At 39.0% G+C, this 13,390-nt stretch overlaps 1 protein-coding gene across 3 annotated transcripts in view; it reads right to left on the reverse strand.

Moving 5' to 3' along the window:
- ranbp10 (RAN binding protein 10) overlaps positions 1 to 13,390 on the reverse strand; it is a 27,493-nt gene continuing 14,103 nt past the window's right edge. For 2 of the 3 annotated variants that reach the window (XM_026311390.2, XM_026311394.2), the window contains exons 4-15: positions 10,999 to 11,166; positions 10,829 to 10,851; positions 9,488 to 9,672; positions 8,626 to 8,738; positions 8,063 to 8,171; positions 7,715 to 7,863; positions 7,372 to 7,588; positions 6,165 to 6,304; positions 5,702 to 5,853; positions 4,889 to 5,000; positions 3,926 to 4,067; positions 1 to 3,418 (exon numbers count right to left, since the gene is read on the reverse strand). In XM_026311390.2, coding sequence (XP_026167175.1) covers positions 3,937 to 4,067; positions 4,889 to 5,000; positions 5,702 to 5,853; positions 6,165 to 6,304; positions 7,372 to 7,588; positions 7,715 to 7,863; positions 8,063 to 8,171; positions 8,626 to 8,738; positions 9,488 to 9,672; positions 10,829 to 10,851; positions 10,999 to 11,166 — 1,499 coding nt within the window. In that variant the 3' untranslated portion in view covers positions 1 to 3,418; positions 3,926 to 3,936. The remainder of the gene's footprint in view (positions 3,419 to 3,925; positions 4,068 to 4,888; positions 5,001 to 5,701; positions 5,854 to 6,164; positions 6,305 to 7,371; positions 7,589 to 7,714; positions 7,864 to 8,062; positions 8,172 to 8,625; positions 8,739 to 9,487; positions 9,673 to 10,828; positions 10,852 to 10,998; positions 11,167 to 13,390) is intronic. The other variant, XM_026311393.2, reaches the window with a different exon arrangement.

The following is a 13,390-nucleotide window of genomic DNA, read 5'->3' on the forward strand; positions in this document are numbered from 1 at the left end:
TCATATACTCATGGGTGTATTTTAATAAAAATAATTCTGTCAAAATTAAACAGAATACAATATTTCTTCTTTAACATGTTTCCAGTACATAGATATTTTTTTCAATTCTCATTTTTCCTTTTTTTTTTATATCATTTTAAAGATTTTAGAAGTCATGCTAAGTAGAGGATAATTCGTTTCACAACAGTTTTTTTTTGTTTGTTTTTTTTTTTTGGCTAAAACTTAAAAGTCAAAGTATGAAACTAAAATCATGATAGAAGTCAGTTGTGCACAGCTTGTCTGCAATGCCAAAATCCATTTCTCTGGCCTCTCCAGAAGAAGTCCATTTGGCTTCAGAGGCACTCGGGCCCATTTCCAAAACTCTTCATATGACTCCCTTCCTTAAAACAGTCACTGAACACATCAGTGGTTATGTCTGTGAAGGGAGAGGAGGAAGGGTTCATGGTAACAGCGTTGAGATGCAGCCCCAGCTCAAACACAAAGGAGAGCTGGGAGATTTGTTCCCTACAGGTATGCAACACAGGTTGTTCTTTGACGTACGAATAAGTGTGTGTAACAGAAGTCCTTTACAGCTGTAGAAGCAGAAGTCGTGTGTGTTCTGTATGTGTAGTTCCTATCATAGAAGAGTTCCTATCATAGCAGAAGGTGTTTATTAAAACCAACTTGGTAAAAAGTTTGACCACATACCCTGTAGTAAACCCAACACTGCATACACACATCTCTAGTATTGTAATAGAACATATCGACTGATTCTCTTGTAATGGAAAATATACACTTCAGGGTGGATTCATGAGCCATTTGCCAGAACACAACAAAGTAGTCGGAGTGAGAGCCAGGCAACATTCAGTCATTGGTATTTGGGAGAAATGAACTATTTAGCAAAAAGAAAATGAAAATATATTTTCAACAAAACTAAAGGATGTAGCAAAACAGGTTTGCTATCAAAAGCCAAATTATAATATACATATATGGCTGTTTTTGTAATTTTGCCATAGAGAAAGCAGATAGACAGCAGAACATTAAGGTCTTGAACTTTCAGATAAACAACAGATGAGGTGAATTATGCATAATTACAAATGGGGAAAAATGTCTAATACTGGTTAATTAAACAAGACATTATGAAATGAATAATCTTATGGAAGTAGAATTAAATAACAGCCAATAAACTGAAATAATTTTACTAATAATCAAAACTCAACTCAGACCCATGAATGATCAGTTCACTCCTTTTGGCTACAACCATTAAAGAAAATGACTTTTTGGTGTTGCTCCTCAGAGTTATGTCTTTGCTGTGACTTTCTCTAAGAAACATTTTCAGATTGCCAAACTCTGCATTAACTAGCTACCATGAGCTGCTGCCATTTACACTGTGTCCTCACTATGATGCTAAGTCATAAATCCGAGTTCACAGGTTAGCTGGTTACTGTAGGCATGCAGCACTGCCATGTGAAGCTGAAGGGAATGTAAACAGACTGCTAGTTATTGTGCAGTGTTTTATGATCAGCAGCAACTAGTCACTGACTCAAAAATGACTAACTACTTAGCTACTATCTAACAAGAGCCAGCTGGTACAGGTTTGATAGCAGCTCATAAGCCTGTCAGGAGGAGCTGAGATTAAAACATTACTTCAAAGTTTCTTGGTTCACTTACATATTTCAGTGTTTATTTATTTAATACTAAATACTTCAAGGCTCTAAAAACTGTTTGACAATGAGGTGTGGTTCACAAAAGATGGTGCAGCCATACTTTTATGCTGTCTCAGGTTGTACTGTAAGTGCTTCATGAAAGTTTTGCTACTACCCCTGAACAGGATCGATGTAAGAATTTCTATGTAAATGTCACAATAGCCAGCAGCCACCCTTAACAAAAAAAAAAAAAAAAAAAAAAAGATCCTAGTTTTCCATGTAATTATTACATTATTGCACAAACTTTGCATGAGTTTGGGTGACAAATTTCACTTGATGATGTCCCTATATCCAGTAACAGCAAGAACACAGTCAAGTTAGACAAATGGGGGTGTGAGGGTTTGTGTGAAAAAAAAAAAAAAACAACTCGTTTTCTCAACCTTTAACTGGTTTGAAATGAACATAAAAGAAAGACTGACTTAATTATCACAAAGTGCACCAGAAAATGAAAAACTTTCCTTTTGGGCAAATGACTTCACCTTTTCATCTGAAATTATAATTGCAACAGCACATGCCCAGAGCCGGTCAGACTGTGGGTGATTATATATATATATAAAAAAAACCAAACCTGCAGTAATGAAATCCCCAGGGGTGACTTGACTTAGTCATACACACACTGTGCTTGTTAGTCTGCCTGTGATACAGAATTTCTCTATGCTGGCATCAAGGTGACTATGAGAGTGTCAGGCTCAGTCCTGAGAGCGGCTGTTACAGGTGCAGCTGGGGCTGAGCTCTGTCACCTGCAACCACGTCATTGATTGGTCGATACTGTGGTCCTGACAGTAAAATTAAGGCTCCAACACCTCTAATATTACAATTCAGAACCTTGTCGTCACCTTTTCCCCCTGGTTACTGGCAGTGTTCGCCACCCTATAGGCCCTTCAATTATGTTGTATACGCAGGTGATGTTTTTCAGGATCTGCCCTGTTCTTTGGCTACTCACCTGTTGGCTCAGTATTTTATTTTTAAAAACATTATGTAACTACAGCTCAGGAGGGTTAAGGAAGCAAAAGACAGCCTCCAAATTTTTATTCCCAACTTTCTGGATTAATTTAGGGACTGTCTAACAGTCAATATTCTGTCTTATATTAGTACTGTACTGCATCAGACTTAACCAGAGTTAATGGTCCACTCCACACAATTAGAGGTGTTTTTTCATGCTGACCACTTGCTTACTCATCCTCCATTTTGCATTTCAAGACATAAATGCACTTTCAAAAGGAATACAGGGTTCAGAGTGTGTACTCTATTGTCTGTCTATCTTCTGTATGTATATTAATGACATCTCAGGTTTTGTTGTGTTGACCTATAGCTGTGGAGGCCACCATGGTAACTATCTGTGGGTACTGTGGTCTATAATATGCTAGTCAATAACAATGTGAGTTAAATTATTGACTGGAGGGAATCAAAATCATTGAACCTAAAGAAAGAACCGGGGCAATTACGATTTGTTTTGTCCAGGATGAGCACAACAAACTAACAAAAGAAAGAACTAAAAAGCCTAGATAAACAGAATTATAATTAATTATCTTTAAATAGTGTCACACACTCCTTTATTTGATAATACTAAATTAAAAGGAAGCTTTCTTCTTTCTCGCTCTCCTCCGCTTCTCTGTGCTGCTGGCTCAGTCTGACGGACAGCCAAGCACACCAATCACATGCATGCTCTTTCCTCTGTCACCATGACAACTGCCTGCCGGACATGCCTTCTGTCAGTGCTACTTAACGTGAACCTGTGGAGAGATGGGTAATGAATGAAACAGGCTGGATTTATATTCTCCAACAACAACCACACAGACACACACACAGACACACAGACACACACACACAGAGACACACACACAGAGACACACACACAGAGACACACACACACACACACACACAATGCTTGCTTGTAATAATTTGATGAAAACCAGTGTATGTGAAGATGTGAGCATTCATGAAATCTTTACCATAATGCTCTCTAACTGACACATGAGGATATCAAAAACTATCACACCGTGATTCACACATCATACAATTAGTTAAAACATTAAAAATATTGTTGAATCTATCAGTAAAGTATTGGCAAAAATAATGGTGAAAGCAGCAATTTGTCTTAAATTACTGGTGTGCCACTTGAGATCTGAACTGTAGACTAAGTGAACAATGAAGCTCATTATGTGTAATATACAGTTTATCAAACTGCCAACTAATTAAAAACAAATACCATCCAAATCAATGTTACAATATTGACTCACCTGGACCTGGGCTAGTGCAAAAAGTTGTCTACTCTGGCGAATGAGCAGGAACCAGACCGGACTCGGGCCATGAGCTGAACACACTCTGTGGCCTGACCCAGTGCTAACATCAGTGGAGGCTGCTTAGGCAGATTTTGGGACTCTAGATGAGAAAAACACAGCCAGGCGGGGGTACAACACATGAGACACAAAAGAAAAACATTTGCCTAATAAGAATGATAGTGATGGGGTTTTTTACCTTTTCTCTTTTATGCTATTTTTTGTGCGTATGGACGTGTTGGTATTTGCCATTTTGAAGGGTGGGGATCTGAGCATGGTTGCATTTGTTTACATCTCAAAGCAAACAGTGTTCAGTACTTTTACCTTTTTTGCTTTTCTTAAAGAACAATAGCAATGCTTAGGTTTGTGCTAATTGTCTTGGTTCCCTCGCTGTTTGAAATTGAGTCTCAAATTGTCAAATTGAAATTGACAATACAAACTTCAAAAGAAGTTGTTTATGAACTTGAATCTTATACAGACAACAGAAAACAATTTTGACTAGCCATAGAGCAGATAGTCCATCAAATTTTATTTCACTGTTATGGCATTGGGCAGTTTTCATGACTGTGTGTATTATAATATGTTCTGTTTATGCTAAGTGACAGAAAACAATCTGCATATGATGGATTCAAACAAAATGAAGTACTTACTAACACACAAAATAAAACAAGTAAAAAATTTAATCACATGTGTCATTTACTGCAGACTGACTGTATGCTGTATGTATAATTGGGGTATCATATAAAGTACAGGTATACTCTATATACAGTTTATATTTCCAACTATTCCAACAATGTCTATGTTTGTCATGGAACATTGGCCATAACTGCAGGTCAGATAAAGTAAAAGTCATAAACTGCAGCTGTAGTTTGAGGAAACATATGCCCATGTAACAAACAGTATGTGACTGTGTTTGCTCTTTACCCAGTATGGCGCTGTTGAGTGCGGAGCAGAGTGATTCTCTCTGTGTGGGGTCTAACTGCTGGCCAACGGGGCAGTTCCACGGGTCTGAGTATGCTAACAGACTGAACGCATCCTACACACAGACAAAGGCAGACAGGCAGAGGCCAACATCAATACAACCCTGCAGCGCATACATGCTCCAGCTTCCTAGGTTGGAATACAAATATTCTTACTTTTATAAGATGGCCAAAAGTATGACTTGAAGTGAATGACAGTTTTGCTCAGTGTCTGCTGAATGTACCAGTGGGTAACAAATTAATTAGCTGAAACTACAGTACAGTATGTCAGTGCTCTGTCACTTGTCTGGGGGGAGTAATCCTGCCCCCTGGTGGTTACAAAAATGACAACTAAAGTACTTAAAATTACCTTGTCCCTTTTGTAAATGTAGCTATATCTAATGGTGTATTTTGCTGTCATAGAGGCTTTGCTCTTATGAAATTAGTGTAAAATTCCTATTATTGTAGAAAATTAAAGACAAGCCCCTTGGTGCAAAGTTTTTCAATGTATTGCAATTACTGGTGTTTTGCCAAAGGCTCTATTGTTCTCAGAGTGACTGCTTATAAATCAAATGACTCAAGCTGCAGTGCAAAGCAATTTAGCCTTCTCCTGCGCACTGGAGAACTGGAACATATGCCCTTAAATATTGCGGGATAGACAAACAACACTGCAACCAGGATTTTACTGGTGCCAGCAGAAGAAATATCTTCATCTCAGTTCTGTATTACCTCAATGTGTTGTAGCACAGCTGTTTAGTGAGCTAAAGTGGGCGTATACCTGCAACATCTTCTTGTGTGTGGCGTTCTTGCCGTACTCGCGACACAGCTGCTCATTGAGCGCCTGCAGCTCCCGACCAAACTGGATCATCCTCTCTGTGGCTGCCTGGTTCCCTCCACAAAGTTGTTTGCTATTACTACAACACTCATCTGCTGACAACACACACGCAGGCACACACAAAGTATACAGATACTGTAAAAACATTGTGCAGAAAGCACATTAGAAATAGGAAGAAAAAAAGGATGGTTACTTTATATATTACTATATTACTTTACTTGTTACCACAGGCAAGTAATATAATAAAATGCATAAAGATAAATCAAACAAAGGGAAGCACATAGAAAAAGAGTAGGATAAAGGGAAAAAAGTTGCACGAATATGTTAAGTTGTAGTCTGTGTGTGTGTGTGTGTGTGTGTGTGTGTGTGTGTGTGTGTGTGTGTGTGTGTGTGTGTGTGTGTTTACCTGTGACCCCATTGCCAATGCTGTTGTCATCTGGCTGAAGGATCTCTTCGTGTTTGTATGTGCCGTTCATGATTCGTGCCGAGGAACCTTCGACAACCCCGTTGGTATAGTGCTCTGCTTCGATCTCCATCTCACTGTCACTACACAAACAGACACAGCAGCCACACGGATACAGAAATAAAAAGACACAAACAATTCACAAGTTTAATAATATAAACAAATTGTTAACATTTAATGCTGCAGATAACTTGTCCATCAAATTCATACTAACTTGAAAAGTAGTGCAGAAACACTGACTAAATCATCTGGGGACATTATCTGAAAACAACAACTTCTATTTGACCATTATTCTGATAGAATATTAACCATGAGTCATCACTTACATTGTTTTAAGACAAGCATCTCAGGGCAAGCAGCATGAATTAGTTTAGACAAGTGTTGAACAAGAATCACGATTAGTCAAGCTTCAACTGCAGTTAGCCTTCTTCTATTGCAGGTGCTTAACAAATTGACAGCTTACAAAACTCTGACAGTAAATGGAAGTTCCAGGTATTATTCTATTATGGTTGATCAATTATGTGTGTTGAGACATCACAGCAAACACAGATCACCATTTTACTACTGGATTTGCATAATAACCAAGATAATTAATACTTTAATTCAGCACTATTAAAATACATTGTAAAATACTGTGAAAACACAAGTCACTAGAACACCAAGTTCTTAAAAGTTCCTGTTATGTTTTGTGAAGTTACAGCAGAAAAAACTGTCTAAATGTTACTCTGATAAAACTAATGAATCTGAAACAAATTAATGCTCAGCACACAAACTGTAGAGCAAAATGTAACCATCACCTGCAGATGGCCACACGTAGAAAAATAATACAATAACAATAGGTTGATGTTACAGTGTAGCAGTTTGTGCTTCTTCAAATTAATGAAGACATCTTAAAACCCTGTAGCTTGCTGCCATCAGAGAGGCAGATCCAACATGACACTAAACATAAATGTTGCCAGTGTTCTGATTACATATTAAGGTCTTACAATGACTGTGGTGATGATTTACGAATGATAAGCCATCCCATGTAGCAAATTTAATGGTCAATTGTCATCAGAACACTGAATACTGAACACAACCTACATCATCTGCTACTTCTAATATGAGTACCAACACCCTCCCACCATTCCTATTATACAGGCCCTCTTACCTTGTTTCCTGGGTGCTGTTGGTGCTGTGTGGCTGGCTCTTTGTGGAGTCAGAGGAATTGGACTCAGAGTAGTTGATGGAGGAAGGGGAGGAGGAGGAGGAGGAGGAGGCGGAGGAAGATGCGCTGGGGTATTTGATGCTGCTGCTGCCAGTGCTGCCATGGGCTTTAGTCTTGTTAGGGGGAGTCACCCCATTACTGCAGGTAGGGCTGTCTGCTCCTGGGGTGGGGGTGATGGGGCGGAAGAAAAACACACTCTTTAGATGACTGTACAAATCAGTCTTTTTGGTGAGTATTTTTAAGAATTTTAGTGTGCTTCTGTATTAGGCTGCTTCTCACTGTGTACCTCCGGTGTGCAGGTGTGTGTTGCTGGCTCCGTGGCGGGGACTAAGGGTGGGTGAACCGGGGTAACTGTCCTGGGACTTGGGGGAGCGAATGGTCAGACAGCGAACCTCGCTGTCTGTACCATTCACCATCTCCACAAACTGACGACACCTAGAGGGCAGAGCACACTGGCTGCACTTTTGTTCACTGGAATATTACACATTTAAACAAAAAATATCACATTTCTCAACAAGCTAACTTTATTTCCACTATAGCCATGGTTTAGGTAGACAATCAGTGTTCAGCTTTACAGATATAACAGCATCTCAGTCCTGTGTTTGGTCTTAATGCTTGAATAGTACCAACTTACTTTAACATGAATAGCAGGTTGGGGTTGTGTTCTAACAGGCCGGGATAAAGCTGCTGAGTGGCTTCTATGGCTTCACCCACCCGGCCTGCCAGCACCAGCTTCTGTATTCCTGTTAGACAAAAGAAACAAGATGCTATTTACAATGCACAGATAAAAAGAAACCATGCAATGGAAACAAGCATTTGATAGAGGCCAATACATCATTCTTAGACATCACAGGTCATTAGTGGCTAATAGCACCCACAGTATCTAACAGTATCTAATTTTGTATCCCTTTTGTTTCATCATGTAGTGCACTATTTGGATAGCAAAAAGGTATTATTTGATGATAAAGGTTTGCTTGTAAAAATGTCCATCGATCTGAAGTCACTATCATTACTGCAATTACTGTTTGACAAAAGCAGGCTACTACAGCTTAGCTAATTTAGTGCACAAGCTACAACGCAACATTGACACAAAGCCCAGAAATTTCTTTGGCGATGCTAAACAAACACTGTATCGAATTTATGCAGCAAGACAAGAAGTTGAGGATGTGGAGCAGTGTGTGCGGATGGTTCGCTCACTCTGTCTATTCTTTATAGATGTCTGGTCCTCTTGTATCATGGTCTCTGTGGCTCTGGCGAATGCTGTTGCAGTGGCGCAGTACCCATGGTGCACAAGGTAGCTGGACACCATACTGTAGACAAAACATGAAAGAATGTTTGATCCCCTTTATCGAAGTACACTAACATTTTGTGAACATTAGTCATCTGAGCATGCAACCAATTTTAGACTGAATTTTTTCATATTCAGCTACTACTCTGTGACAGCATCTGGTTACTGTTTCTCAACTTGGGCTTAAGACTTTTAAATGAAAACTGGATGTGTGTCATTTGAAAGACATGAATGTTTATTGGGCTGGGAAGAGCTAATAAAAGAGCTGCGTCACGGAAAATGTGTGAGCTACTATTTTGGAGTAGAGGTAGTGAAAATCTCACTCTTTGCTGCATAATGTTTTTATGTGTCTTACATGTACCTAAACTGTAAAGTATTTAATTGCTTTATAAGTCCATCCATCCATCCATTATCTATACCCGCTTATTCCTAACCAGGGTCACGGGGATCTGCTGGAGTCCATCCGAGCTCTCTTTTTGGGTGAAAGGCAGGGGTACACCCTGGACAGGTCATGCTTTATAAGTCATCAAACATAAACATAATCACACATTTGTGGCATTCTTCACTAACAATGACAATAAAACTAGCTATCCTGGTAGCCTAGTGGTTGAGTTACATGCTATATGCTATTGATAACAACTTCCCAAGTTCAAGTTCAGTGAGCAAGCCTTAATACTGGTCACTTCACTTCCCTGGATGTAGGATAATGAAGCTGATGCACCCAGTTTTATTTTTGAAATACTGAATGTGAGTATGTTTACTGAATCTTACTTCTGAAGCACTGCCTGCCACTCCCCAAGCCTCTCTCCTATGGGGAAACGGGCGATCATGCCATGGATCTTGGCCCGCCATTCACTCATGTAGTCCTCAATATCGAAGACAAATGGCTGCTGGCCAAAGTTAGCGTCTACGATCTCACCTGGAGTCTGAAGCCCCACAGTAGGGTACAGGTTGGGCTGGTAGATATTAAAAACAGAAAATACAGTTAAAATAGTTTCCACCTTGCATTTTATTATATTTTTCCAACGTCTTTTAAATATTGAACAACATATTCTGCCTTGTATTAGACAAATTATTACAGTATCAAGCTGTATCAATGTTACATTCAAACCAATACTTGACTGAATGCTATTTAGGTTTGACAGTGGTTGGTAACTATCTACTCCTGCTGTCATTGTGGGCAGGGACCAACTGTGAGATTGAATTCCAGTACTTAAGACCAATTGGTCGGTAAAACTGTTATAGTGGTTTATTTTCTCTAAGGCAAATTTTCTAGTTATTTGCACCCACTTTGTTAGTCACTGCATTTACACAAACTATATAATAAGGATGATGCTGATTTGGTGTTATAATATTACAAGAAAAGTCATCATTCAAAATTTTACTTAAAAGGTGCAATGTGAAAAAATGAAAGATTTAGCCACATCTAGTGGAGAGAATGCAACCTTCTGAGCACACTTTACACTCCCTAACCCCCGCTTCCAGGTGCAAGGGAGGGTACAGTGGCCATCACTTTTAAAACAAAATGTGATTCCCTGTCTAGAGCCACTGTTTGGTTTGTCCTTCTGGGCTAGTGTGGAAACACGGGTGCCTAAGTGAAAGGAGACCTGCTCCATGTGTAGATTTAAAATGTTCATTCTAAGATTAAGAAAATGCAACATATTTTCTGGTAAATGACATACATGCATACTACATTCCATTTCCGCTAAAAGAGCAGTCTAAACATCACACATTGAAGTGTGTAGTAGCAAAAGCAAAGTACATCTCTCATTAATGTATTTCATAATATTAGATCGTATCTACTCATGTATTATCGTGCTCATTACTTCAATGTTGCATTTGGTAAAGGTGGAGATAATGTTAACACATATGCTTATAAAGTACTTTACATACTGTTGGGAAATATATATGATTCCAAAAAGTAATTAGCAACTACAGTTATAGAGTAAATGCAGTGGACTAAAAGTATGATGTGTTCCTCTGAAATGTAGGGAAGTTAAAGTATAAAGTAGCAGAAAATTTAAATACTCAAGTAAAGTACAGATATCTAAAAAATGCACTTATGTACAGTACCTGAGCAATTGTAATGGATATTGAGTCACGGATACTTACAGGGAGGTCTGTGAAGGCTACACCTACAGAATAAAAGGACACACAGTTAAACTTAAATGTGCTATATACATGAAGGTTCCATGCCCAAACAAAACAACTCATCCCCCACATCATTTAAAGTTTTATTAATTACCCTACATGCATGAACAATTAAGAAAATGTTCACCAACCTAAACTGATGCCATTTTTGGTGTAAAAGCAAGTGTTGTTAATGAGGTTAACGCAACAGCCAATCACATCCCCCGTGGTAAATGTTGGCCCGTATGGTTGGCCAGTCCCAGACGAGCAGAAGGAGTGACCGTCATCTCCATGGTAACCGTATGAGTGCTTGTCCCATCCTAAAATAGGACAAGGATTAGGATTAGTTTTGTTATTTCATACTTGACCTCCTATGAAAGCTGCTATGCCTAACAACACTGGAAAAGGCTGCATGATGTTTTACAGCAGTCTAATACTGCGCACATGAAGTGGGAGCGGTACAAAAAACTGTTACTGATTCCACTGGAGCATCTGAAGTGAAGTGACTGGCTTTGAGGTCACTCTTAACAGTAGCTGCTGCTGGAGGGAAGGGAGACAGTTACTCATTGACTTCAGCTGCTCAGATTTTCCCATCTGACAACCACTGCCTGCAGGGCGTCTCATGAAAATTCACACACACACACACATTCTCACTTATTGGCGTATGGTGCAGTGCCCTGAATGACCAGCAGGAGGACCTCATCTATGTAAAGAAACTGGTGAGTCACTGCCAAACAGGAACAGCAGCAGGAGGGTGAATCAGGAGAGTACAGGAGAAGAGAAGATGTGTTATTTTCCTGATTTTTTTTTAATTTCTGCTGCTATTGTTGCATATGTGTGGGATTCTGAACTGTTCATTCAGCTGAATGTTAGCTTATTACTGCAGCTGGAACACTTAATTTTTTTTATTCCCTAATAATTTTCTAGTAGGGTACTTCAGTACAAATGAAAATGAAGAATATGTACAATAGTTTTTTTCACAACAAACAATTTGACTAGTAACATTAAGAATGCAGTCTGTCCAGTAACCCGCCTCTTGTACAATGTCAGCTGGGTTTGGCTCCAGCTCCCCCCATGACCCTGGATAGCAGGAATAAGTGGTAAAGGAAGGAAGGAAGGAAGCAAGGAAGAAAGGAACGAACGAAGGAAGGAAGGAAGGAAGGAGGGAAGGAAGGAAGGAACGAAGGAAAGATGGGTGGGTGGCTGGATATCAACAATGGCTTTGTTTTTGTGAAGTGTCCCAGTAAGCTTTTGTGATAAAATGGGTCTCCATTTAAATTTTAATGGGATTTCAAGCAAATAAATAAAAAAAAAAAAAACAAACACACATTTCTATACACTACTGATAAGCAAAGCGTAGTAGTTAGTTTGCTGAGATAAACAGCTGCTGTTGCTAACTTGGTTTCTGAGATTATCTGTTATCGCCACCTCCATTTTCCTCATGTATAAATATTTAGTATGTACACTCAGCGGTTTCAGTAAACATTACTTATTTTGTTACATTTTCTGTCTAAAACTCAAAAGATGAGTTAGCATGCATAAATGGATGAGATGTGCCCCCCCCATTAGTCAGTTTACATCAGTCCAAATTACTTATGTCACACAGGGAATCTTTTCCCTCTGTGCACATGTGAGACATTTTGAAATATATACAAAGAAACATCTCATCAATATGGGTGTGCACACATAAATACATATACTAAAAGTCTGCTTTCAATTAGTATGTAGAATGGATTTGGAAGGCACCGTAAAAGACACGATGTGAAGCTGCACTTCGGCACAGCTGTGCTTTGAACTACACTCCCAGTCAGAGCTTTGGGGCCGCTTCAGTTTTCCCAGTTATGTATGCACTTTTCATGAATGTGTCAATGTCTCTGAAATCAAAGTGTAAACAAAACAAAAAAAAAAAAATCATGTAATCTTTTCGTTTACCTCTATATTTTCTAAATTTTTGACTCATTCAAGACACTTCTTTCTTTAACTGAAATAAAATTAAAAAAAAAAAAAAAAAAAACGAACTGAATAGGCAAAGGATGTCAAAAGAACAGCACCAGTATTTTTGTCGTCTTTGCCCTTTAATCACCATCCCTTACACTTATCTTGGGACCATTTGGAAGGGTCACAGTGGCTTTGTATATCTCCACATGGGAAACCATTGGCTTAGAGGGTCTTACAGTGCGTGAAGAGCAGGGCAGTTGATCATGCAGCATGAAACATCAGAGGTTCACTTTTAGTTATTTAGATGACCAGCCTGTTGTACCTTTAGGTCTACTCTAATGGAGTTGTAGGCATCCCTTCTCTTGATCTGACTGAGCTTAAAGGGACCCAAAACTTACAGGGTTTAGCTTCAGCTTGCTACCACTCCATCAGTGTCCCTCCTCAATCACAGCTTGTCTATTGTTGCCAAAAAGCAAAGTAGGGTTGATAAAAGTAGGTCGTGGGTGAGCTGAGATATTAGATGTGAGCTTCTATATGTGACTCTGTGAGCAAATAATTAAGTATTAACCTACACCAAAATGTGTATATGGAAGTGTGCTTGTATGT

Source organism: Mastacembelus armatus, chromosome 6 (genome assembly GCF_900324485.2).
Source record: "Mastacembelus armatus chromosome 6, fMasArm1.2, whole genome shotgun sequence".
Classification (NCBI taxonomy): Eukaryota; Metazoa; Chordata; class Actinopteri; order Synbranchiformes; family Mastacembelidae; genus Mastacembelus; species Mastacembelus armatus.